This window comes from Melanotaenia boesemani, chromosome 1 (genome assembly GCF_017639745.1).
Source record: "Melanotaenia boesemani isolate fMelBoe1 chromosome 1, fMelBoe1.pri, whole genome shotgun sequence".
NCBI classification, from domain to species: domain Eukaryota; kingdom Metazoa; phylum Chordata; class Actinopteri; order Atheriniformes; family Melanotaeniidae; genus Melanotaenia; species Melanotaenia boesemani.
The window spans coordinates 7,350,085-7,378,022 of NC_055682.1; the positions used below are offsets into that span (position 1 = coordinate 7,350,085).

The following is a 27,938-nucleotide window of genomic DNA, read 5'->3' on the forward strand; positions in this document are numbered from 1 at the left end:
GGGGGGAAAGTGGGGGTGGAAGCACCTGGAACAAAGTAAGTGTGTGTGTTTGAGGAACAGTGTGTGGGTACAGGCATGTGGGTGTATGTTTGGTGGGTGGAGTCACTCTGTAGATTAGCCATTTAGAACTGACACAGACTGATGACCTCCCCCTTCTCCCCACATCCCCAGGCCATTTCATGGTTACTTCTATCACAAGTGTGTTGGCATCCAGTAAATAAGTGTTTCTTCCACATGAAGGTGGGATGTTTACTCAGAGAGGAGGAGCTGGCATTTGTATTAAACCGGTAAACTCTTTACTTCTTAAACATCTCTTAAACGGTTCATTCACACTGATTATAGAAAAAGCATTAGTCCCCTACATTAAGCTGTATTTGATAACGATACAGGTAGTTCTGTTGCAAGCTGCTGACTTTCAACTGTTTTGCACTCGCATGCGCATTAGAAAATTTTGCAGCTGTCCCATATAGACTGAATAATCCATCAACAAATCCATATTGTGAAGTAAAATCATGGTTATCTTACAAAGAAATGGTGATCAGTGCTAGAAATGTCACAGATTCAATTAATGAAAACAAAATAGGTATATAGGATTTGCCAGAAGTCATTCTTAAATTTACATTACGATAAGTCCTTAATCTGATTGTCATTTATGACGTGAAATCTTCACATTGACTAATTTTTGTCTTAAAGAGAAGAGCTACTGTTTTCTGTTTCTCATCTTGAAATTTTTAGATTTTGGTAAAAAAAAAAAAATTACAATGAAATGAAAAACGCAATTAGATTGAAAAGACTTTATTAATCTACTAAAGGAAATTCTGATAACCGTTATAATTAGGATTACATGAACTTAACATCAACAGTTAGTTTTAAATAATTTAACAAAAATAATATAGATTATGTAGTATTACTGCTATTTTATGGGAAAAACAGAGAATATAAAATGAATGAGGTAGAGATTAATGAGATTCTAGACTGAGAAGACCAGCTCAGCTCTTAATAGTTAATTTATTTATGGTGATATGCATCCTGCTGCACAGCCAACATGACTAACGACACCACTTTTGCTATCGTCAGTGGATTCTTGTTGCACCCCCTCTTTTTTTTCTTTGGTTTCTCTGGCCCGTGGAGATGAGGGCGCCCGCCTCCCCAGCTTGGGGGTATATTGCCTGATCTACCCCTCTTCCCTCCCTCTCTTCTACTTCCACCTCCTTTCTCTCCTCCTCCACCTTCAGTCAGACCAAACCTCCAGCCAGGAGAGAAAAGCATGTGGAGCTGTGGAGAGAGGCTGCATACCAACACTGAGTTCTCACTGAGCAGCACACTTGTACTGTACATGGAGAGAGCTCACTGACTTCTGGTATCGCCATGATCCAACACGCCTCAACCTGGTGATACTTACTGCAAATGCCACACACTGTTCAGACGCGATAACAGACAGTATTCTGACGGTTAAAAGCAAACGTGTTTGTTAGAGGATTTTTATCTGGAAGGATCAACACTCACCTGGACGTGTTTGTTTTGCTGTGGACTGACTGTAATCATGTTTGAGGCAGACAGGTAGGTGTGAGAATGAGACAAAAGATCTAGAAGTGGCTTTTCTTTCTTATCTTTTCTTTAATGGAGCGTCAGTAACACACTGTGTGCATTGTTAATAGGTCAAATATAACAAATTTTCGCAGAGCTTTTGCTGTTGTTGGTTTGTTGCTGTGTAAACTGACCATTCAGTTCCAGCCCATAACCTGTCTTGTTGGAACACGTTCCTCCTGCTGCAGAGGGTTACAGGTTAACAGGCATCTGTGGCTATAGGACAGGAGCTCAGTTACTTATTACTGTGAAAAAGGGATGTGTCAGTCAGTGTTTGTGTTTGTGTGCCCGGCTGGTCATCTCCAAGGTGACTTTGCTCTGTGATGATTGATCCCCCCACCACAAGTGTATCTTGTGTCAGAAGAGGGTCCCAGCCTTGGGAACTGACAGCATGTCTCTCTTGAAACTGTGAAAATCTGATCCTCAATCATTACCACAGCAGTGGTATAAGTTGTGTTTTATTTAATTGTTTGCCTGATTTTTTTAGATTCTTAAAAGATAGGTGAGTGTCATATAACCAGTGGCCAACGGATCATTTGATTTAACTTTCTAAAAGTTTTTGTCCCATATATAGTTAATCCTAACATGTTTCTAAAAGCAATTCCAAATACATAAAGCTGTGCTTTAAAGAATTTATAGAATTTTATTAACTATTGTTTATTATGCAAATTCTACAAGGGTTGTTTTGGAAGGGGTAAGTTTGTGGTGATAAAATTACCACAAGCAGAAATATCCACATCTTTTATTCTGTGTTTGTGTTTTTGTGAAACCTATAACATTTGTGTTTGCTTCTAAAACAAATGTTTATTTTAAAGAGCTGATTTTCTGACAGCACTTTACTGTACACAGAGCTTCTGTCTACCGAAAACACTGTGCACTGTGTATACTGTTTATTCATTCATACACTGGAGTGTTTTGGGGCGTGCACAGGGTTGCGTCTAGCTGAGCTCTTTCTGAGCTCTACATAGAGATAACAAAGTATTTAAGAGGTCAGTTTAGTCCCACTCCTACTCCACCTCAAAGCCAATGTTTCATTTAGTTTTGCCTGAGCCAAATGAGTCAGTAGTTCCATTAGTATTCTTCTCAGCAGGTAAATATTTGTGGATTTGTTGTTGTTTTAGCTTGGACGGGAATGTTTGTGGAGGTGTTCAGGGCTTCTGCATCAGTTTCAGACTGTAACGGTCAGCCTTCATCTTCAACAAGCAGCAACTCATGTCTTTTTTAATCTAATTTTCCACAGCAAAGCTCAAGTCAATGCCCTTCTTACCAGGCACTTATATTTATAATATGTTTTTAACTTCTCTTAATGCTGGACAGTGGCTCAGTATATGGCAGCTGGGAGCGCTGATGGAACCAGTGTCTGTGATGAATTTATGTCCTGTAAGAAAAAAGAACAGACTCGATCTCTGTCTACTGTGCAGTTAGTTGATTTAAAGACCACTGTTGTTCACCACTGGCCACATGAGAGAAATGTGGCCCCTTAGTTGGTTTGCTGTCTCCAGTGTTTGTGTGGGAGCTTTTTGCCAGCAGTTCGACCCTGATTGAGCTTTGCCACAACCAGAAAACTAAATGGATGTGGGCTCTACCACCTGAAAACATACATAAAATCAGATGTATGCGAGGAAGATGGGTGTGTGCTAACTGCGAGTTATAACAAAGTGTGGAGTTGCACATCGTCTCTGGTGCCTGTATCTGATGAGCTTTGTTCTGTCTTGCAGCTACATGACAGACGGCGGTTTGGGTCTCTACACTCGGCGCCTGAATCGTCTCCCTGACAGCATGGCCGCCGTTCGAGAGACACTCCATAGGAATACATCATCGGGACAGGGGGATGCTGACAGGTAGGTCTGGAACATCTTAAAGGGAAATTCCACCTTCAGAAAACTTGATTTGATTACCTCTGCTCATACATTTATTAGAATGCCTTCATTAAACCAGATTAATAAAATAATATAGTTTGCTGATGACTTTGTAGCCATGTTTTGTGTTGCTGTAATTTCTGGTCTGTCTTTTTCTCATAAATGTAAAAAAAAAAAATGGAATGAATTTTATAATAGGTACAAGTAATCATGGAGCAATAAGGGGTCACTGGCTTGTTTGGACCCACTGGAGATATACTGGAAATATACAGCTGAGCCATCCCAGCTTGCATGAACTCAGTATGAATGAATTACTTTAAAAGAGTTAATCATTGTGTGTTTTCACGTGTAGCAGGAAAAATGGTCTTGAAGCATAAAGCAAACAAAAAAGCGCCATGTCTGGGTTGGCTATTGTGCATTTTGACCCAGTTTCAGCTTCCACGCTTGAAATGAAAGACTGAAAAAAATGCCACTTAATGTTTGATAGGAAGAAAATCAACATAAAAACTTCCTGTTGTACTTTAATGCTTTTAATAAAACACTATATTTAGGTATGGTAGACTTTAACTGACTCCCTCTCTTCTGACTTGTGCAATCACCACCCTGCTGGAATGATCTTGATCTTGACATTATTTCTATTTTTTCTTTATATTTAGTTCTCAACATGTAGCAAAGTGAGATTATTGCAGAATATCTGTCTGTGGGACTATGTGGAGTGTGTCCTTTCAGTGTCTATGATACGCTGCAGTCTTTGTCCTTTCACAGAGATGGAGAAGGATTTGGTTCCTGGCTAGTTGACAGACGGAAATAAATGAAGGCTTAGCAGAACCCCACCATGTTGCAGGAGAACAATGGGGGGTGGAAAGAAAGAGAAAGAGAGCTTTGGGGGAGGGAAAATAGCATGATATGAAGATGGACTGCTGGATAGATGGAGGTGGCTATAAGAACAAATGAATAAGGGGTAAATTAGGTGATACAAATGCTTGCTGGTGCTCTAAACACACAAACAGGTTGATTGTTCTCTGCAGCTTATATTTGTCTATCCTGTATTTATGATATGAATAGAAAATATGAGTTTCTTGTTATTAAGGTTTAGCAGATATGCAGACAAATATGCTGTCATGTTATGCAGTGGTTTTTAGTGCTCTAAGTAGCCTTTACTCTTAAAATAAATCCTCAGGTGTGGCTAATTTCCTGTCTCCCAGACTCTTGACTTTTGGCCTCTTGCTGCCTCTTACCCTGCACACACACACAAACACACACACACACACACCCTTCACATTAACCTCCTCCAACCCTCAGGTAGAGCTTAACACAAACTGTCGTCCTCCTTACTTTTCATCTCTCCCGTCTCATCCCATTTCCTTTTCTCTTCTCCAGCAGAGCTCCATCACTCCTCTCACCTCTTTACGTTTTTCGTTCTAGTTGTTTTGATGAGAGAGTTCAGTGAGCTGAAAGAACTGGAAAGCAATTAAATGATAAAAGTTCAGGAATTTTTCTCTTTTGTTTGATTGCACACTTTCATGTTTCTGTCTGAAGTTTAATTCACAGTCTGCAGATGTTAAACTTCACGTTTGCACGTTTGTCCTTTCATGATCTTCAGATGATTTAATTTTTGGTTTAATGAGATTAGAGGGAAGAGCAAGGAGATATTTTAAAATGAAGAGAAGTGTGAGGTGAGTCCTTTCCACCGCCACCCCTGAAGGAATGTCTGATAAAGCTGCTTACTGCTTTAACTTTGGGATTAATTAGGAGAGTTGGGGAAGCAGCAGTAAAATGTATTAGCATATTAAATGGAAACTGTTGGAGCTGCAGGGTTAAGAAGGGTGACTGGTTTTGTCTTTATAAAAGATGAGGCTAATTTAATGCATGAAAGGGGGTTAATGGTGCAGTTTGGGGAGGTGGAGGAGAATCCACTGTTCTGCATGCATGTGTTTTCAACATTTTCTTATCTGTGTTAAGGGTTGAAGTTCAGAGGGTCTATATGAGCAAAGTGACCTGTTTATTAACCTGCTACAGTTTAAAGGCTTTTTGGTGCATTCTCCGGTTTGTGATGCTGCAAAGTTTCTGTGGAGGGGTGGGGGTGTAAATAGGTGTCGGGTGTTCCCGTGGCACAGAGGCAAAAGCGTTGTGACCTCTGTATTTGCAGGTCACAAGCTTCAAAGGTTCCAGGTTTATGCTAAAATCGCTTGCATCAAATCAACCTGGACTAATGAGGACTGAAGGATGCAGCTGGAAAACGGTGTTGAAAAGGTTCTTCGTATAACCAGAAAGCTCTGAAAGTGTACATAAGCAGTGACGTTGCTGTTGGGAGAACAAAAACTAGTTTTACTAACCGTCAAATATATGTAAAGTAGACTAGTGTGTGTGGAAGCAAAATGAGTCATGAAACAACAAGACCTGCAAGGCTGAGACAAAAGAGAAACTGTGTGTGCATGTGTGTGTGAGCATGCTTATCCTTGTCATTTATCTCTGTGGCTGCAGAAGGAGGAAGCAATCCATAACGATCTGTCTTCTGTTTTGAATCCTCTTTGTTAAAGCAGACAAAGGAGAAGAGGTCTTTGTTGTGTGAATCTGCTAACACTGAGTGTTAAAGAGTTCCCCCCAGCCCCAGCACGTTATCTTTTTCTTGGAGAGGTGTAAAAAAAAAAAGAAAATAAATAAATTATATATATATATATATATATATATATATATATATATATATATATATATATATATATATATGTATATATATATATATATATATATATATATATATATATATATATATATATGTATATATATATGTATATATATATATATGTATATATATATATATATATATATATATGTATATCTCAAAAGGTCATTTAAAGGTCATTCAGATAACAATAGATGATGTATTCTTCTGAATCAGGATAACGAAGAAATATGGTGGTGCAGGGATCCAAGAAGCTTAAATTGTTAAATGGGTGGTTTTACAAGTAATTTTGGGGCTGAGTTAATGCCCTGAGGAAAGCACACTGAAAATTCCAGTGTCCACCTGGTTGCCAAGTTTGCATCTCAACTTGTCGGAGCTGGTGTTTATTCCCTATGACACAGTGGAAGGTACTAAATTAAGACCGCAAAAAGTCTGCATTGTTTTAAATCAAGACTAGCTGGTTTGACCACTGAGATGCAAAAATGGACATTTTCATCCCATACACTGAGTTTTCCAGCAACAGCATACTAATGTCCAGTTGAGGCAGTAGCTAATCCAGTTAGTTGTTTGGTGAGACATGAGTTGCCACTGATATCAAAAGAGTAGTCGATTATAATTGTTATTATTATTCTGATTATTATTAGCCAGATGAGAAACTGGCTTCAAGATATAGCCTTGTTTTTGGTCTTATTTTTGTCCCTTTTATGCTATTATCACATAAAAAGTGGGTTATGTAAAGGAAAAGACAAGTAAACTTGCTAAAATATGCCAGTTTAAATTCTTTCCCATTGCCAAATGTTGTGTCTGTACAACATTCTCAAAAGTACTCCAGTAATTATCAATACATCTGACAGGTCAAACCTGTAACTATGACAACATAAATGCCCCTTTTGTATTTAATGATGTGACACAATACAGATCAATTTAGATGTTTCAACGTAGGAAGTACCTGGCTGAGTGATAATGGTGTTTAAAAATAAAAATTATACTACTACTTCTGAGGCTCCAAGTGAGTCAAGCTGGCAGCATTTATGGCAGAAGTTATGGTTTGTAAACTTAAAACAAAATAAATAAAAAAATAACTGAGTTCTTCCCACTCCCAAAATTAACTTGTGCAGCCGTGTTTTGTTCAGGAGCAGCTTGACAAGAGGAATATGACATTTGAAGTCCAGGTCCAGGATCTGTCTGTGTGTGGTGGCTCTCGAAGCACTAACTCCAGCCTCAGTCCACTCTTTTTGAAGCTCCCCCACATTTGAATGGCCTTCTCCTGGCGATCCTCTCCAGGCTGCGGTCATCCTTGCTGGTTGTTCACTTTTTTCTTCCACACTTTTCCCTTCGACTCAACCTTTTATTGATGTGCTTTGATGCAGCAGTTTGAGAGCATCTAAGTTCTTTTGCAATTAATTTTTGAGGCTTTCCCTCCTTGTGGAGGGTGTCAGTGATGGTTTTCAGTACAACTGTCAGGTCAGCAACCTTCCCCATGATTGTGAATGCTACTGAAATAGACTGGGGAACTATTCAAATGCTCAGGAGTCCTTTGCAGGTGTTTAGGGTTAATTAGCTGATTGTGGCACTAAGAGGCTACAACATTGAACCTTCTCACACTATTCTAATTTTCTGAGATGTTGATTTTTGGTTTTTCATAAGCCATTTAATCTAAGCCATAATTATCAAAATTATAACAAATAAATGCTTGAAATATCTCACTTTGCATATAATAGTCTAAATAAATTTGTTTTTTTTTTAGTTTCACTTGTATTAAAGGGGCTTTAATCAAGTTCTGATGAGTCCACATCTCAAGCCACCTGCTATTTCAAGTTAGTGAGCAAGAATTCATGAAGTCATATTTGACAATACACTCAGGAACAGGGAGAATGTTTTTGTTAAGCTCTGCAGAGGTTTTAATAGTATCATGTGATGCTTCTTAAAGTAAACACAGCATGATATCTTTGTTCCATGAACAGATGCCTTCCATCAGCAACTGCCACCCAGTCTAATATACTTTGTTATCGTTATTGTCATCATCTTTAATTGTATATTTCATGTTTATTGTAAGTTCATTGCAATGCTATAGTGTCTCAAAGGCACTAAACAAACTTAAGCACCCTAACCATCTTTGCAGCACTAAGTCTTTTACCCCTAATCTTTTAAGCCAGTGTTCAGACCAGTGTTAGCACTGAACAGACAAACTCCTTATTCATTTCAGTTGTTGAGACTCTAATAAGGCAAGAAAACAGAGAATGGATCTGATTTAGCTTTTACCTCAGAGCAGTGTGACACACTGCATTGGCCAATCACTTGTACACCAGCCCACATTCCTGAAGCATCACTCTGCTGCTTGAATTGTGTAATTCTCCTGTGATAATGTTCCAGAGTTGTGAAAATCTCTTCTCTTGCTATAAATCATTCTGCAGTCCCCTGGCATCTGATAAACTCAAACTGATGGGTCTGTTGGTCAAACCAGGTTGTTTTTATCTTCTTATTAGTACCTAAAAAGAAAAAAAAAAAAACTCTGCCTGCAACCATTTTGCTTGATCTCTGTTTAAGTCTTCCTCGATTATTTAGTAACCTCCTAAGGTTTCATCTTCTAATTATTTGGTCTGCCCCTACATGTGGAATATTATGTATAACTGCACACTTGATGGATGCTGATGATGGCTCATTGAAGGCATCTGTGCATATTGCTGGCTTCTTTGTTAATGTAGTTTATCTTAAAACCGTTGCTATCCCAGCTGCAGCAGAACAGAAGTTGTTGAGAAAATATTGTACCTCTCACAGACACACATGCCCCAAGCCCCAATATGTTATCTCTCCTGTCTGGACTTGAGCAGGTTCTCTGTTGGCCTCAGGCAGAGGAAGAGAAAGGTTCGACCTCCCTTATCAGCTCCTCAGCTACCAAGAACACCTGGCAGTCCATGTGTCTCCTCTTCTACCTGTCTGTTTCTCTGCCTGTCCTCTGTAACCTCACCTCCACCTGCTCCTCTGGTTCAGCAGAGTTAATGTTATGGTTAGCTTCCAGGCTCTTGCTATGATAATAATTGTTGGATCAGTCCTCCCCCTGCCTGTGCTCCTGTCTTTCCATGAGCCAGCACTCCAGTTCTCTGTGGAGCCAGAAGTATATTTGTTTAATAATTGCAGGCTTAAAGAAAATACTGCTTCATCTGTACTTTCAGCCCGAACCTTCACTGGTCTTACCCGTCCTGGAAGACAATATCAACCTGTCACTGCTGCTGTTTCAGGACTTCTCCTTTCCTAACACCTGCAGTTTGTTTGTGTTCCAGCTGGGTGTACCATATGTGTTTGTATGTTGGAGATCTGCTTCACTCTGGAATACCAGGAGTGTTTGGTTAATGATGGCTGAAGGGTGCAGGCCCAGTCAGTGTAGGGTTACCAGGATTATTAACACAGGGAAAAACAGTGAACTCATCTAAACCATCTGTGCTTGTCAGTGGAATTTTTCCAATCTTCTTCCGCTATGAAAAATGGAAAGTTGACTTTTAGGATAACGCTGGTGAAGTGGTTTGTTTTGTGCACTCAGAAATGTTAGGTTACAAAAGTTTATTATTATAAGGGAATTCTTCTATTGTTGGAGATGCATTTTCACCACAAAATGGGGATTATTTTTCTTCTTTTTAATTCCACTTGCTAATTTAAAAATGTTCCTTTGAGCATGATTTGTAATCACATGACTGTGTATCATGAAAAACATTTATGGATTTGTCAGAAAGATTATTCACATTCACATTATTCACAACATTGCTAAGTGGTGCAATTTGAAGGTCCTTCAAGAAAGGCAACCTCTGAACTGGGGCAGAGCTCAAAAAAGCTTAAATAATTTCTGCACACTTTCAGTTTACAGCATGTCAGTGCTTTCAGGAATTTGACTCATGTCTATTTTAACAACACAACTAGTTTAGTTGCCCCGGTAGTTAGCAGGTTGTCTGCTAACCAGAAGGTTAGTGGTTGAGGATGTGATGTACATCCAAGTGTAACTCACTTTCCTCTGAAAGCTATCAGCTCCTCAAATAAATCATAATTTTAATTATTTGGTTTCATTGGTTGCTGGAACCTGACAGTTCATGATATTATCTGCTGTTAGGAATGGTGATTGCTTTAGAAACCAAAGTATGTTTTCTTTCCAAAGCTATATGTTTATTTCTGTTCCTAAATTCATTTGAAAATTTGGAGAACTGTGGGGATGGACTTACGATATGTGGCTCCAAGTGGATATGCCTGTATCTAGTTGTTGCCCTTTGTTTTTGCAGTATGTTGCCACAGAAGTTGCATCTTGGCTGAAAGAGTTCAGTCAAATCAGGGCTGAAAATAAACTTTTTGTGGACAAATATGGTATGACATGGGAATTTATAACAGTATTGAACATGCTGCTTTACTGTCTTCTGGATCTTTTGGGTTGTAGCTAATCATTTCCTGAATTTTTGTTGATACTGGCTATGTTGAACATGGGTTTCATAATAAGATGTGAGTGTTCAGAGTAGAAAAGTAACAAAAAGCAAATAAGTTCCCAAACATTGCTTCTAATCCATTCAGACCTGTTGCAACACATATGTGCTTTTACCTTTCAAGGCTGATTTTGTAACACAAGAACAATGAGTCTTTTTTTTTTTTTTTTTTTTTAGAAATATTGATAAACAGAAGGACAAAGTCAGTAACTTGCTACAAAAGCAGGTTTAACCTCTAAAATGGTTTTTATTTCATATTTACAGTTAATTCAGAGAGTAAAAAAGTTTTAGTGGACAGTTTTAAGCATTGTTGAAAACTACTATTTGAAGGAATGTTTTAGGTAGCATTAAATAAATAAACCCTTCAAATCAGCAGCTATTTAAAATAATATCTTAGGATTAAATGTATAAAAATGAGTGAATCATTTAAAAAAATGTGGTGACTTAGTTACAGGCTTACAGCAACTCACCTCAAAGTTTAGTTTAGTTAAAAAGGAAAATACAAACGTGTAAATATATTTTTCAGCCCTGCTCAATCATCCAGTGGAGAATTTGTTAATCTTCTGACTCATATTCTCAAAAGCGCACACACACCAGCTCTCTCACACACACGTTTTTTTTTAGCCAAATATCCAGAGAAATCCAAACTCACAAAGCCTCCAACAGCCTGTGAATATTAAGCACCATAACTTCCTCCCAGCTACAGTCATGCTGAATGTAGCGTTCTGCTGCGTCCCAGCAGAGTGTGTCTGTGTGTGCGTGTTTGTAAAAACAACTTTGCTGGCCAGGAGCTGTGGGGTTTGCTGGAGCTCTCTGAGGTGATGTGAATCTGTAGCTGATGTAAAGTCAAACACTTTCCCAAGCTAATGATGCTTCAACACACACACACACAGTTATAAAAAAGCTCATTTGCTAATACTGCAAAAACCCAAATGTCAGTCTTTTTCATTTTACTTTTTCATACAAGTCCTCTTGACAAATCTGACCTTTGACATGGCGGAGGGCCCAAAAGAGCAAATGGAGGAGGTGGTATTAATCAAAATTGCTGGTCTGGATTTTGGTATAAGGGAGAAAACTAAGATTTCTATTTGTGAAAAAAGATAAACACAGACAAAGTCCTAAGTGACAATATGTTCGGTTACTATGGATAATGTATCAGCACACCGCTACCACCACCCAGCCTCCCTGGTTAAGGAAAGCAGCCTCACCTTAGATATAGCACACACAATCACATGATCCTACACTCACCCAAAGAGGGTGAGGCTGTAAGTCAGGTACATTTATTCTTGCTTTTCTTTCTTGAACTTTATACTCATTTTATTTAAGCTTGTTTCAGACTTTCTTCTCTGTCCAGTTTCTTTAGTTTATCTTTTACCTGAACACAGTGTGATGAAGTAAACACTCAGAGGCAGAAAGTTTGATATACCACAAGGGCTGCAGCAAAATTCAAAGGCAGGACCTGTGAAAAATACAAGATGCTCAGCCAGCTTAGCTGACCACCAAACCAGCATTTTTTTAAGGAAAACCAAAGGTCAGAGGCTCAGCCACATGTTACTGGTCCAGTCTGGAATCTGAACCTGGCCATTAGGAGGAAACTGTAGATGTAAGTAGAGGAAAGGAGCTGAGTGTTTTGTGGGCTAGTACAGGGTAAGTCTGAATCCTTCATGTCTTTCTTGACTGAATTTTTCCAGGAGTTCAGGTGCATATGTTGAAAATCGAGGAGATGCAGGTTGCAGCTTTATAGCATAAAACCGATTATTCACATTTCACTGTGAGCTTCAGGAAATCTGTAGGACAGAGGTCTGCAGACTTGGGATGGTCTGCACACCTAGTTTCTTTCATCCCATAGTTTTACTCACATGAGAAAATCTTAGTTTAATATGAAGATTTTAATCCTTCTGAAATGTAAGATTTCATGCCACATTAAAACCCACATAAAACAGCTATTAAAATGCTGTTTAGATCTTCACATTTACAGATTTCCTGTAAAAACAAAAGTTAGTGAGCCTGCTGCTTCCCCTCCTCAAACATGGTCAGTCTTTTCTGATTGGCTAGCTTTAGCAGAGTGATCGAACACCAAGTTATGAGCTCTACTTTAATTTTGGATGTGGAAATAAAAAAAACATTTCAATGGGTTCTAAATTAACAACCACCCCTGAGTGTGACATTTATACACATTTTTAAACCACTTGGTATTGAATATCAAGTGGTTTTGTCACCAGATTTAGTTACTTTTCAGACCCTTTCAGTGTCTTAGCAACATGAAGAAAGCTAGTGACAAATCTGCCCATTTTTAGGGCAACATGCCATGAACTGTACCAGAAAAGGTTTTCCTCTTGCTTCAGAACCATATCTGTCTCCTTTTGTTCTGTTCCATTCGCAGGAGTTGTGCCTGTTAGCTGCTTGCGCATACAATCATCATATATATACTGTAAATATACTTGAAATAACAGCACAGGTGTTGTCTTTTCCATAGGTTGATGGGGATTTTCTCATATAAAAACTTTGGTTACAAAAGTTCTTCTCCAGACCAGCGCAGCAGTCCCAAGATGCTTAGATAAACTATAAGCTAACATGTAGTCTTTAACAAGTCACTTTTCAGATCTGACATCAAAAGCACTGTCCAAGAAATCACAAATTCAAGTATAGCACTCCTATAACATTACCTTTTTTAGACAGATACTGGTGTTTTGGTATCTTTTTGTGCAGGACAGATGATAGACAAACATTTTAACATTAATTCGATTTTATTGGCAAATTAAGTTGCTTTATGATGGAAAAATCTGAAAGAATGAGAAAAGAAAAACTAATTTCAAATGGTCTAACACTTAAGAAATATTTCCTGGATACTTTTGCTGTACAGAGTAAAACACTGTTTAAACTTAGGACAGACTATCCAACAAACAAAAAGATGGTTGGGAGTTGTATTAAGTTTTCTACCACCAAAGAAATTAATCACAAAGTCTGCTTTTGAATGTCACCAATGTAAAATAACAGGGCTGTCTTTTCAGGATATTTTGGTTTTGCTTTTGTGGGAGAAAGTGGAGCCCTATCATTTATCTTAATGCACAGTGTATGTTTAAGATCAGAGATGTGAGTTGTATTGGTATTCACACTGTCGAAGTCCAGATAAGTTAGTCTGTTATCTCCTCGCAATGCATCTGTGTTTTTATTTAAATACACAAACTGATATAAATGATGCATTATATACTATAAAGTAAACCGGTTCTTTTTGTCCTGTTTGACCTGTGAAATTTAGGTTTAGGTGCAGTTGAGTGCATCTATGAGAAAAAGGAAACATGGAGAGAAACCAAGTGGTTTTCTATGAGAGGAAACTCCTGAGTATATTTTATTTCCTTAGAGGGGGTTATGATCTGTCATCTGGAGACACTTTCAAAGAAGTTTTGAACCAGATGAGTGTGGAAAAAGAAATGGTTATGGGAATAGTCTGCCTTTATTTAGGAGCTACTCCCTAAAGTAACTGCCGGGGATCTGATCAGCTTGTTGGTTAGAGCATGAGAATTGAAACAGGAGTTACAGCTGTGTGTTTCATTCTAGCACAGAGGTGAAAATAGGTTGGTTTGTATGCTGTGTGTTTGTTTGTTGTGTGTCTGCAAGCATGTTAGAAATTCCATGTCTTTCCCCAGTGGCCTTTGAAATGGACTGGATGCTACTGGATGAGTCGTGTGCTTGTGTTAAGTGATGCATGTCACATGTGTAAGGGTTTGGTGTGTTTTTACTGCAGATCCGGGTCAGTCGGTTAAATCTATAGGACTGTGTTTACACATCAAACACACACACACACACACACAAAGAAAGAGTGGAGTCAAAGGAAGTTTGTGTGGATGAGGTAGCTAGAGGGATCTAAATGCTTTGATAAATTCTCTGAGTGTGGATAGCAAATGTTTTCCCAAGACAGGAGACAATGGGACTAGACAGGAGAGGGAGAAGCGGATAGCCAGAAAGACAGACATTCCTTATTTTGCTGTCCTGTCTTTTCCTGTCACAGAAAAGACAGCTGTGTCATTTTCGTACCACAGGACTGCTGGGCTCCGGCCCAGAACGTCCCGATCCTCTTTTCTGCCTCCATCTTCTTACTCTGCCATTAAATACTTCTCACAAAGTAAAAAAGAAAAGAAAAGAAATTGACAGTTGTGATCTTTAACTGAGGAATAAACTCAGTTCGGACAAAACCAAAATTAATTTGTCTCTCTTAAGTGGAGCTGTGTAAGGTAAGCAGATAGTATGTTTCCTGCAGACTGTCGTCAGAGCAGAACACTCCGTTTGGTAAATCAGTGAGGAATTCTGCTGTAGGAGCTAAGCAAACAGCTACTTAGACACCATGACAGTGATTTTTATGGCTTAAAACAATTCAAACCTATATATATATATATATATATATATATATATATATATATATATATATATATATATATATATATATATAGTAGTAAGTAAGTTTATTTCGAGCACATACAAAACCAGATGTACAGCCATGAAAATTCCAAATACAGAGAAAAAATGAAACAAAGACCATGCTCGAAAAGGAGCGGGAAGAAGTCAAACTTATTAAAACCCACCCCTTCTCCAAAGTTAAAATAATATTTTTTTCGCTTCCTGTTAGTTTATCATTTGAACTTTACAGCCCTACGTCATAGTATACCATTGTTCAACCATTGCAAGCATTTCATTTAGATATTTCATTTTTAACCAACCTGAACAATACATATTTCAAAAAGAAGCTTCTTCATTAATATAATGTGTGAAAGTAATGTCTTTAAACATTTTTTTTAATTGTTTTAAATTTGGACATTCCTTGAGCTCCACATTCAACTTATTCCACAATTTTACTCCACAAACATCCATCCATCCATCCATTATCTTGACCGCTTATTCCATTTCGGGTCGCGGGTGAGCTGGAGCCTATCCCAGCATTTTAACAGGTGAGAGGCAGGGTACACCCTGGACAGGTCACCAGTCTGTCGCAGGGCCAACACAGATAGAGACAAACAACCATTCACACACACACTCACTCCTACGGAGAATTTAGAGTGTCCAATTAACCTAACATGCATGTCTTTGGACGGTGGGAGGAAGCCGGAGAACCCGGAGAGAACCCACGCAGACACGGGGAGAACATGCAAACTCCACACAGAAAGGCCACCACCCTCAAGGTTCGAGCCTCCCCCCCAGCCGAGATTCGAACCAGCGACCTTCTTGCTGTGAGGCTGCGGTGCTAACCACCACACCACCGTGCAGCCTCCACAAACAGAAATACAGAAACCTCTCCTCCTTGTTTTCACCCGTTTGACCTTATAATTAAATTTCCCTCTCAAAGAATAAGCCCCTTGCCTATTTGCAAACAGTCCTTGAATATTTGCAGGTAGTAGTTTCTGTTTTGCCTTAAATAAAGTCAGTATAGTCTGTAGATTAATAATGTCTTTCAATTTTAATAAATTTGACTGCAATAATAATGAATTAGTATGATCCCTGTAACCTACCCCATGGATGATCCTTATGGCTATATATATATATATATATATATATATATATATATATAGAGAGAGAGAGAGAGAGAGAGAGAGAGAGAGAGAGAGAGAGAGCGCGCGCATCTAAAACAAACTTTATATGTAGGTAATTTTACATCAACTAAAGAACATCTTTACAAACGTAATGCCATTGTTAGTTGTTCAACAATGCAGATTCAGCACGTGACAGACTCAACTCAGTTGCAAGATATGCAGCACAGCCACTGTGGGTACAATGGTGCTTAGGAACACAGTTCTGAATTGAGCACATAAAGAAACAGTGACTAACTGCCTTCTGCAAAAGTCACACAGTCAGAATCACTATGTGAAGTGTTTGTTCAAACTACTATGAAACTTTTTTGAGACACTTTTTCTCTTGCTCCATAATAGCTGTTAGCTTTGCTCCCCTGTTAAAATGTCTCTTATTCTCCAAACTGAGGGCACTCCAACTGCAAGAAAGGTGCCGACTACTCAAAAGTACTTCACACAACCTCACTTACTTTGTTGATGTCACCTCAGTTGATACAACACACGTCTATTATGAGAAGATTCCCAGAATCCACTCCCAATTGAATCGACCACCCTTGATGTTGTGGAAAATAAGCACTTACTGCAGGTACAATAAGTAGCATTACATCAATCAACCTGCTGCAGCTATTATAGACACCTGTGATTATATCGTTCTACAGATCTAAAGTGCTAAGAGCTTTCTTGTAATTATCACATAAGTAAATATTTGCTGAACCTCCAGTTAATGACCTGCTAGGAGGCATCTACATGTTTCTGTTACAGTAAAACTGGTGAGACAACTTTCCAGAAGATGGAACAACATGTACCGTTTACATAATTTTTTATTTTCATTGTGTAAAAACATTCACACAATAAAAACACAAAGATTCACACAAATCAAAGTTTCTCAATTATTTTGAACAGTTTTACTAAAAAGAACTTTAAGCTTTTTATTCAATAAAAATGTTTTCTTCTGTAAAAAATACACACACACACACACACACACATATATATATATATATATATATATATATATATATCTTAAATTTTAAGAAGGGCGCAAGTTGCATGATTAGTGAGGTCCCATGCGTGATTATAGACTTTCACAGGAGCAAAGTCCTCAAACAACCTTTTGTAAAGGAAAAAGTTAAAACTACTCAATTTGCACATATGGTCTTCAAAGATTGTAGTTTGGATGGATCACATAAGAGCCCCCGGATATCATGTTTTCAGCTTTCTGTGCCTCTCACAACAGATAAATAAATGCTGGTTCTCTATGACAGCACTTACCCAATATGAATGTTTATTTTTTACAAACTTGTACCTTTTATCACAATTTGTGCTTCATTTAGTGCCAGTGCTTAGAGCAAGATGTTAGCCTCTTCATGTTGCAGGTTGTACAGGTTGAACAGGAAATTCTACTCTTATTTTATTTTAATCAAGTTGTTTATTTATTTAGCCTTATTTTCCCAATTTGCCTTCAAGAATGTATTGCCTGTGTGGACGTGTAGCATCGTTTTTGACTTGGCACCATGAAAATTTACGAGCCGTATTGTTGTATTAACGCTCTAAAAGAAAGTGCTCATATTGAATGCAAATAAATGGCTTTGATGGTTATGATGGTGCTGACATGCTTGGCGAGGAGTCTGTCCTGATGTTCACACAGAAGTCACCTGTCAACCTCACCATGACATCTGTGTTCCTCAACCCCTCAAGGCTGCAAGTCAGAGACAGTTTGTCAGAGGTCTTTCCTCTTCCTCTTTTGTCTGTCTGTCTGTCTAGACCAGGGATCAGGGAACTCCAGACCTCTTGAGCCAGTGTCCTACAGGTTTTCAATATGTCTGTACTGCAGCACACCTGACTCAAATAATGGGTCGTTAAGAAGCTGTTGCAAACCTTAACAACAAGCTGTTGGAGAACTATTTATTTGAACCAGGTGTGTTGCAGCAGGGATACAGTGAAAACCAGCAGGACTCTGGCTCAAGAGGTCCAGAGTTTGTGATCCCTGGTCTAGACTGACAGAGACACAAATGAGGATATGATATAGCTGGAGTATGAGGACCAGTTGTCCTCAAATGCAGGAAATCCCCTTACTTCTGCCTCACTGCTGTGTTGTTGCTGCATGTCTGTGTGTACATTTCTGCGGCACAGATCCTGTGTGCATGTGCCAGGGCTGCAATGGATTTGTCAGGAGGAGGAGGGGGGGTTACAGGACTGCAACGAACAGCAGGCCAACCGTCCAACCAACCACACTCCCGAGGGACACACAAAAAAAAGTTAAAACAAACACAACCACGGCCTTTTTCTCAGGAAGCTTCCAAACACTCTGATTGGCTGATGCATGTGGGAGTCCTGTTTTTTCATTGACCTTTCTGCCTCCCCCACTCTGTTTTTCTCTTTGAGGAAGTTTTGAGGTTTGGCCCCTGAACTCTGACCCCTTTGGGAGAGCAGAAAGCGATCAAATTGGAGCTGGCAAGAGGCGAGGTTCCTCTCTGGAATGTCTTGATTTGGGTCACATTTCTTTCTTCACTACTGTCCCTCTTTGACTGCTTTACAGGCCTTTTACCCTCTATAATGAGTGACAAAGTTAAGCCTCATGTAATCCTGATGAATGACATGCTTACAAGTTTAACTGCACGTGCTCGCAGATTTAAAGAGTTAGTTTTTCCAAAACCCCTCTCTTATTGCCTCTAAAAAGCACCAAACTCCTCACATGACTAGACACTGTTGGAGATGAAATGATGAAAATATGTAATTTTGTGATTTAATGATGAACTGGTAGAGTAAGAAGTACTCCACATCTTCCCCACAGTGTGATGATCTATTAGATGCCGACCCGCCGATCTGAGTTTGGCTCCACTTCTTCCTGGGGGCAGCCCGTGGTTAATGTCTCCTTCTCCTGTGATTGGCCATAAGGGACTCGGTGGTTGGTAACTGGCGGGTTGCTTTGCCAGCAGGAGGCTGTGGGCTGGGCCACGCCGCTTGGCCTGATCTCTAATTAGCACTTGCTTGTCAGCTGGTCAGGGTGGATCTGTCTGGGAAATTGCAGTCTTGCACACACAGACACTCAAATACATAAACCAGAGCTGGGAAACGTACAGTGGAGCGACTGTACTGTCGTACCTCAGCTTCAGTTTGTCTGCCATCGTGTGGCTTTCTTTTGTGTTGTCTGCTCAACTCAACTGCTTCTTAGGCTGAAGTGGCTTATTTAAGGCTCAGGGTGTGTTTGTGTGGGTTTCAGTGTGCTCTATTGGTGGTGTGGCTGCAGCAGTGAAGTGGTTAACAGTCCCCAAGGAGGCTCATGTTACCAGCAGCAGGGCAGGTCCTTCTCCCTACAGTTTCTCCCAACATTAGTGCAGACAGAGACAAACAGTGCCCGAGGGATGAAGCATCAGTGCAACGAGTGACAAAGGAGCTGGATCTAGGAATACTGCCAGGACAGAGAGAGAGAGACATTGAGAAATCTCAGAGAGAGGAGAGGGCGGGGATATTTAACTGTGTGAACTCTGTCAGCGGCATGAAGTCATGAAGCTTTCTGTCCAGCTTGGCGGTTTCCTGCAGCTCCCTGGTTCCCACGGCAACCCAGGCACCCTGACCAGGTAGAAACTGCGTGTGTGTGCAGTGTGCAAAACAAACTTCATCTTTTGGCAATGTAGACTTTGATATATTTGCTGTTCAGGAGTGCTGAGATCATTGTGGGTTACTGTCAGGACTCAAAGGGCATAATGATATATGTACAGATACATATAATATTCCTCAGCTGTCCATATTTATTTTCTTTGAGTGCAGTGTGTGTGGGAATTTCCCCTGTGGCTGTATGGATGAGTTGAAACAGTTGCGGTCACTCTAAATCTCTCAGCACCTCTCTGTTCTTTTTGCTCTATGGACGCTTTCAGCTCTCTAAGCCATGTCTTCGCTGTGCTCCTGGTTGATTTATTCTCCTGTTCAACCTGTTTCCCTTTGTCTCTGTTCATCAGGTTGTTAACAAGACTGCTAAAAAAGCAGCAGATGTATTTTGTCTGAAGTCTGTCATGAACTAGCTGATTAGGGTTTGATGGTAATCTGAATCTGGGATTTCTGCCACTGAGTCTTTGTTTTTATTGTTTTGGGGTTTTTTTTTTAAACCCCATAATTATGATGTGTGTTTGTTCTTTGGAGGGAAAATTCAGTTCATCCAAGCTGGCTCCTGAGCCTGTGCTTTCATTAGAATAAAAATCAAACCTGAAACTATCTGTCTCTGAAAGCCAGCATTAGATTTTGATTCCATGACAAACTCAAATTTAAACAAAACAAAAAAAAATTTGGGAGGTGTTTCCTTTTCAGAAGTGGCAGAAATTAGTCTTGCACATTATTTTGCATGAAAATGTTTTTTTGTTTGTTTGTTTTTTTCATTTATCGATCAAACTAACTAATAGTAGTAATGATCAATGAGCAGGCTCTCTAGCTTGACAGGAATAAGGAAAACCAATTAAATTAATAGATCCCTTTTAGTGTAAATCATATATTAGTTTTGTAATATATGTGTTATTAGCTTATGAGTAGCTTGACAAAAAATCATTAAGTTGTGTCATTCAAGCCACTTTCAACCTCTCTCTCTTTAGTAATGTTGATATCTAACTAAATATCTAACAGGTTACCTTGTACATTAAAGTAGCACTGCTGAATGTTGGCAGGGTTTTGCATTTTGGTGCCCCTGAAACAAAGACTAATTCAGCAGCTGTCCTGTCTCTTCTCTGAGTTCAGCCAGTAAAAGTCAGTCCAGTATAGATTTGTGTCTTATCTCTTGCTCTGTCACTTTCTGTATTTCTTTTCCCCATAATGTCCTCTTGCATTTCTTTGCAGAGTAAGTTATGGTGCACACCTAAAACAGCCAGTATGTTGATATTCAGTTGCTGGCACGTGACACAGTGCCGTAAAGCAAAACATGGCCGTAACATGAGGGTCCAGGCTGAAAAAAAAAGAGTTGTAAAGTGCGGCTTCTCTGTCTCAGGATGCTGCAGGACAATGATGGCTCCAGGAATGTGCATAATGAATGTCAGTGTATCATCAAAACAAGTCAAAAGCACTGAGTTTTAATGTCAATGTATGTAGTTTTAATGTCTATGTACCTATGTAGTGTTGCTTTAAAGCATCTCCAGCAGCTTTGTTGGAACAGTGACCGTGATGCCATCAGCTGGGATTCCATCTAAACGAATAATACATTTTTAAAACTTTATCAAAATAACCTTCTAGATAAATGTTTAACTATGTGCATTTCCATCTTCTGCTGATGAGGAAGCCCATTAAGATAACTGGCAGATGGCACTTGTTCTCCAGTTGACTGTAAAACACTGATGTAAATACCGTAACATTACCTACTAAACTGGAAATTTTGTCATTTCCAGTTTTACGTTAGGAACCAGAAACAGCCATATCTGGACCAGAAGGTCAAATGGGAAAGTGATGTAAAAAAATATGGCTGGACAAAATCTGTTTTTTAAGCCTAATACCAAACTATTAACAACATTATATTCAGGAAATGTACCAGAATAAGTGAATCTAGCTGATGATACCACTATTTTATGACAGATGTTTTTGTTTTTGAATATGAGTCTGTTGAAACCAAAGATGTTTCAAAGTCATTGCCTGCTGGTCATCAATGATATTGCACTTTTGGACAAAACTTTTAAAACTTCTAAAGCCCAGTGTTTTTTACAATGTTTTACCATTTTTATTCTGTGGGCAGAAACTCAGAGGATGAGGTTGATGCCAGATTTGTAATAAGATGATCAACAGTCAGTGTGTCCCTTTGTTCTCTCTGGGAAATTGTAACGTTTCAACAACTTATTTTAAAGACAGTTTTCACTTGGAAGATTTCTGTTAACAGTTGTGGTTTTATTTGTTCAGTTATTGCATTTACCCTCCATTTGTAGACTATTTTCCACTTCACCAAGGCAATGCTTTTTTTTTCTCAAATTTAATAATCTCATGTGAACTGATGAAATGCTCCTAAAAATAGCTGGATGGAAACACAGCTATTGTACATGTGTTTTCTATTGTCTAAACATTCTCTCTGCAGGTTAAAAATGTTCCCTTGATGATCTTTAAAATGCAGTTAGCTTTTTGAGAGCAGCTCTGGGCAGAGTGTGTCAGTCTGTGTGTCTTCTCTTGCAGCCAACCTTGCACTGGCTGTCACCATCAGCCCCCCTCTGATCCTTTCAGAGCGATGTTTGCCAGCTGGCTGGAGTTCCTGTCCCCCACAGACTCCAAGCGGATGCGAGCACAAACACACACACAGCCATATTTACAAATATCCTTAACTCCCAGCGCGTTTTTTCTGTTCATGAGTCAGTTTGAACAGTTCACACACACAAGCACACCATGATGTCACCCCTCAGACGAGCCTTTGTTCATATGATAGACAACCCTATTCAGCCAGTCTGTGTATGTCTGTGTGCTTGTGTGAGTGCATCCAAGCTGAAGTCAGTTTAAAAGAGAATAAAGGAAGAGAATCACCAGGAAGCCTGAAATGCCAAATTCTTCTTTAATTTCCATCTAGCACTCTAGTTAATGGAGTTAGGGTTGTTTTGTTTTGTTTTTTTCTTCTCATAAAAAAGGCACACAATGAGGAGTTATAAACCTTTGCAGGCATATTCATGCTGGCTTTTTTTGCATATGCATACAAATAATTCTTATATACATAACAATAATAGTATTAAGTGGAAAAAATTGATTAAATCATCACTTGTTAGTATTAAAATTTCAACATATATCCAAAAAAGATCAGAATTTCTGCAGCGTGAAGCTGAAGGATGCATCACACTTTCCTCATGTGTTTCTAAACTCTGATGACTGAGTGATGTTATTGTGCATCTTTGCGCACAGGAATAAAACATGTTTTCAAAGAGAAGCTGTCTAATAAGACTTGAGTGGACCCTCAACCCAATAAATCTGGCTGAGTTATTGTGAAAAGTGGATTAAAGTGAGCCTGTTTGTCTTTTTTACTTTGTGCGTAGCTGGGACGACAGCAGCTCTGTGAGCAGTGGCATCAGTGACAACATCGACACAGATGACATCAACACCAGCTCTTCCATCTCCTCATATGCAAACACTCCTGCAGCACAGCGCAAAGGCCTCAGTACACAGGTAAAACAACACACATACATACAACAGGGCTCTGAACATCCTTCTAAAAGTGTAGCCAAGCCAAGGTGTCTGTTCCAGAGGACAAAAAGCACACGTGTCTATGTAACTATGCAAAATAAATATGTTATAATTGATCTAGATACCTAAAGGCCATAATGTAACATATGTAACAAAGTTTGCTGTGCTTGTCTGCTGTGTAGAAATGTTAATATCATGTGATAAATATGTGCAGCCCTTTAGTCATGGGTGAAGTATTTGAATTGTTAGTGCAAGAGATGGCAGTCAGAGCGTTCGCGAGTTGGAGAATCTGATAAATCTGTCAAACTTGCAGGGCTTGAAGCATTTTGGTGTCAAATTATCTTTTATTTATTTATTTATTTATTTTGTGGCATTACATTTAACCAAATACATCATGTGTTATGCAGCAGATGTGCAGCCAGTGGTCAGTGCACAGTCAGTGCAGAGTTGCTGTGAATTTCCACAACAAGATAAACTATTGTCAATACCCGTATGAGGCCAAAATGAAGCAGTGTAAAATACACCATTATAAAAAAGCCTATACAGGTTAGCTTAAACCTAAGAGTTTAAATTGTTTTTAGAGGTTTCAGTTCTTTTCATTTTCCTTTTTTCACCTTTTTTAAATAGCTGCTTTGTTTCCTCCTAAAGTTTCTTCCCGTTACTTAAAACTGTGAGTGGACTGGATGTTTGAATTTACACAAACCTGTTTGTATAAAAGACAAAAAAAAAATGTTTAAGTTCTTGTAAAATGTTTTATAAATAACTTTTTTTTACCAGACAGATACAAACTATGCTTCATTAAATAAAAAAAAGTAAAACTTTAACAATGACAAGACCAAAGCATTGTTTCCATATTTAAAAGATATTTTTTTGTAGTCAGCTGCTTACCAATAATGTCACTGAACGATGTCCAAAAATCATACAAGAAATGTATAAATAAGTTGCCTTTAAGGCCAGCATTTGTTGTTATGACTGTTAAACCACTGGCTTGGTAAATGTTGTTAAACAGTCCTTTGATGGATTTCACCATCTGACCTGGGACTGCATCTTCCTGATGTGGATCAGAAACATGTCTGGTTAGGCTTGTGGGAGTTTAACAATTCCTTTACTACTCGAGTTCACCATGCCTGCTTCTGGTTGCATTGCTTGGCCTATGATTACCTTTAATAACTTGTTTTAGGTCTATAAAACATGAATATTTCTAAAGTCGCCTGCTCTTCTCCATTTCATGTTTCAACACACAACTGAGGCCGTGGAAAGTCGGCAGAATTGTGTGGGTGTTATTGCACTTACAATATATTTTGACTGATATAAAGCCAATCAGCATGTGATGACTGCTCGTTATTACAAAAAGGTTTGAGGTGCTGATGAAGACACAAAGGAGTCTTTCTCTCAGTGCAGCTGCCTGACACAGTGCAGGTTAATAAAGTCTGTCTCATCAGTCCTCAGGCACTCACTCACTGGCTGGACCGTGGAGTAGAGCAGCTTACCTCATTTTTTCATGTTGGGGGGCAGCTGCTTAACTAATAAGCAGCTATCATCACTACAGCTCCTGTAATTCATTGTTGGTTATTAAAAGACTGGTGAATAAGTCAGTTTTATTTACAGCCTTTACTATTAATGTTTTTAACTTTATGTTGCAAATATGCCTTGTAATTCAAATGAATATTGTTAAAATTTCAGTCTAAATAGAAATCTAGTAAAACAGCATCAGGATGGGTTACACACAGACCTTTTTTATGATTAGTCTATATGGACTTGTGGTTTGCTTTGACGGGTATAAGATGAAGTTCCTTGCTTCTCCACAAGTAAAAAGAATAAAATGAAAACATCTTTCTGCTCGGCCCTGATGTGGAAAACGTGGTGATGTGTTGCTGGTTGGATTAACCAACGTGATGGCTGTAGTCGTAAAACTGAGCACTTCTTGAAGCAGCTTGGCAGCATGTTAGGAAGAGATGCTTTTTTCAGCAAACTGAGTGTCACACACTTCATTTGTGTATTTCCAGCCTGTGACGGATGCAGAGAAGCACTCTGCCTCCACAGCAGTTCACCAAGCTTGGACAGGAGACGAGGTGAAGAGGCCAAACGGGGGGTCGGACAGCGGGGTCAGAATGGATTCAGGCTCCAAATGGAGCCGCAGGAACCCCTCTGATATCTCAGATGAGTCTGACAAGGGAGGCTCAGGGAGGAAGACCACCTCAGTGTCCCACACGGGGTCCTGGAGAAGAGGAATGAGCACTCAGGTGGGGGTGACGTCACCCCGGACTAAAAGCACCAGTAGCACAGGCTCCACAGGTTCGGTGGGCATTAAGAGCCACAGTTCAGGTAACATAAACCTCCACCACTTTTATTTTAAAAAAAAAAAGCTAATTGATAAGCGATGGAATTGGAAGTACGTATATTGGTATCAGTATGTAGATTTCTGGGCTGCACAGATGCTGACTGTATGTGAAATCATGTCACAGTAACTTTGACACATCTAGCTGACGCATGGTTCTCTGTGTCCTGCAGGTAAAACCGATGACGTTAAGGTTTCAGAAAAGGGACGACTTTCTCCCCGTTCCAATGGCCTTCAGCGCTCGCCTTCAGATGCTGGACGCAGCAGTGGCGATGAGGTGAAAAAACAGCCAGCCACCACCAGCCGTACGCCAACTACCAGCACACTTACACACACTGTCTCAGATCCACATTCGCAGACTCACATATTAGCTTCACGCACCCCAACCAGCACCTTTGGCTTCAAAAAGCAAGGCCAAGGGATAATAACCATGGTTACTGCCAGCGGCGCTACCATCACCAGTGGCTCAGCCACCCTGGGGAAGATGCCGAAATCTGGGACTCGCTCACTATCAGGGGGCTTGAAGTCTGGTGGGCAGGATGGGGGCTCAGGAATGGGTCACCATGACGATGGCTTCCTCCCCATGAGTGCCCGCTCCACACTGCAGTACCGCAGCCTGCCAAGGCCAAGTCGATCAGGAGCAGCTGCCCGCAATGGAAACCGCTCTTCTACCAGCAGCATTGAGGCTGCTGTGCTCTCCGTCACCTCTCACGGGAAAAACTCTGTCAGCATCGCCAAGCCCAATGGAGGCCTGCTAGCCAATCAAACGGACCGAGAGAAGGGTGTTTCTGAGACTGACAACCTCAGGAGCGGAGTCACGATGCAGAGTGGAGGAGCAGCGACTGTTCCTCTGACAGGAAGACAGCAGGTCTCTTCACCTACACTGCGCAGGTGAGCACACACACATACTCATAGACCATCATTTGTCCTTTCAATGGTCTTGCAGACACCTTGAGAGGGGCCTTCTTGTATGGGCTTGACCTTACCCTCATACAGTACGCACAATCTGAAAAGACCATTTTAGCAGACGGTAATCATGCAGTCACTGTTCATGTTGAGCAGCAGTGAGTAAGGATCACACGTGTGGGCTTGTTTCTCTCACACACACACACAAACAGTCTCTTTGAGGTTAAATCAGGTCTTTGTGAATGCAGGCCTTGAGCTGAGATGATCAGCTGCCAAGCCTCAGCCTTGGTGGTGCAGGGGGGTGAAAGGAGGGTGTGGTGCTGTGTAATGGAAGTGGAGTCTTACCTCAGTGCTCTGCCCTCATTAATGTGAGGGAGTGATAACTCTTCAAAGAGAACGTGCTGCCATTATCCCCCACTGTGGCTCCAGTCATCACTGCCTGCCATTTAACTCTAACCCAGGATTAGAACTGAACGAAGAAAGACTTATGTCTGTGTGTGTGCTCAAACTGGCCATGATGCAGATTGAAGGACTGGCTCTACCTTTTCAGACTACAAGCCTGCTACTGTATTTCTTGTTTCACAGATGTTAATGATACTGTTCCTTCTCTACTGTTGGCAAAGGAAGTGATGTCGTTCATCACTTTAAACCCCCACAGCCATGAACGTTTACCTAAGATTTGTCCTTAAACTAATGACTTTTGAGTCCCCCAATCCCCCACCCCTACTTTCCATTTTCCATCGCTTGTTTTTCCTCGGGCTACAACTTCCACCCACATGCAAGGAAATACATCACTGAGCAAATTAACAGGGGGAAAGATGTTTTTCCTTTATTACACAAACCTGTTTTTTACCCTGTTCTGTCTACTGAAAGTTTTTTTTTTTTCAGTTTCAGAAAGTTCTGTTGTTTTCTAGCACAAGACTGCATCCTTTATTCTGGCACCTTCATGAGCACTTTGACCTCAGTCAACATCTTTTTTTTACTTTGTTGCTGATTTACTGCAGGTTATTTGGTGGGAAGCCCAGTAAACAGGCTCCAATCACCACGACTGAAAACATGAAGAATTCGACAGTCATCTCCAATCCACATGCTACCATGAACCATGTTGCTACAGTGCTGGAGTGTCCTGATGGAGGGCTGGGAGGCGGGGACAGCGAGACCAGCAGCCCCCTGTTTGGAGGTCGAGCCCTGGGATCAGGAACAGGGACGCTCGGTAGTGAACAGGTGAGAGGGGTTGATGGTTAATCAACTAATGCCAGAAGTTCAAGTACATAAGAACCGCTTGCGTAGCCTTTGAGTCTTACACTTAAATGCTGCTTAAATATCTTATAGTCATTTGACTGTCAGATATCACTCACCTTAATGCAGCTGTAAAACCAGTAGGTCACCTTTAATTCAACATTTAAAACCATTATGTACCTTTTT

At 39.9% G+C, this 27,938-nt stretch overlaps 1 protein-coding gene across 3 annotated transcripts in view; it reads left to right on the forward strand.

Annotated features, from left to right (window-relative positions):
• The window catches only part of nav2a (neuron navigator 2a), a 234,295-nt gene that overhangs the window by 183,308 nt on the left and 23,049 nt on the right, over positions 1 to 27,938 (forward strand). For 2 of the 3 annotated variants that reach the window (XM_041991998.1, XM_041992006.1), the window contains exons 12-16: positions 3,306 to 3,428; positions 23,122 to 23,251; positions 25,276 to 25,594; positions 25,781 to 26,498; positions 27,518 to 27,737. In XM_041991998.1, coding sequence (XP_041847932.1) covers positions 3,306 to 3,428; positions 23,122 to 23,251; positions 25,276 to 25,594; positions 25,781 to 26,498; positions 27,518 to 27,737 — 1,510 coding nt within the window. Of the gene's footprint in view, positions 1 to 3,305; positions 3,429 to 19,453; positions 19,726 to 23,121; positions 23,252 to 25,275; positions 25,595 to 25,780; positions 26,499 to 27,517; positions 27,738 to 27,938 lie in introns of those variants that run through there. The other variant, XM_041992015.1, reaches the window with a different exon arrangement.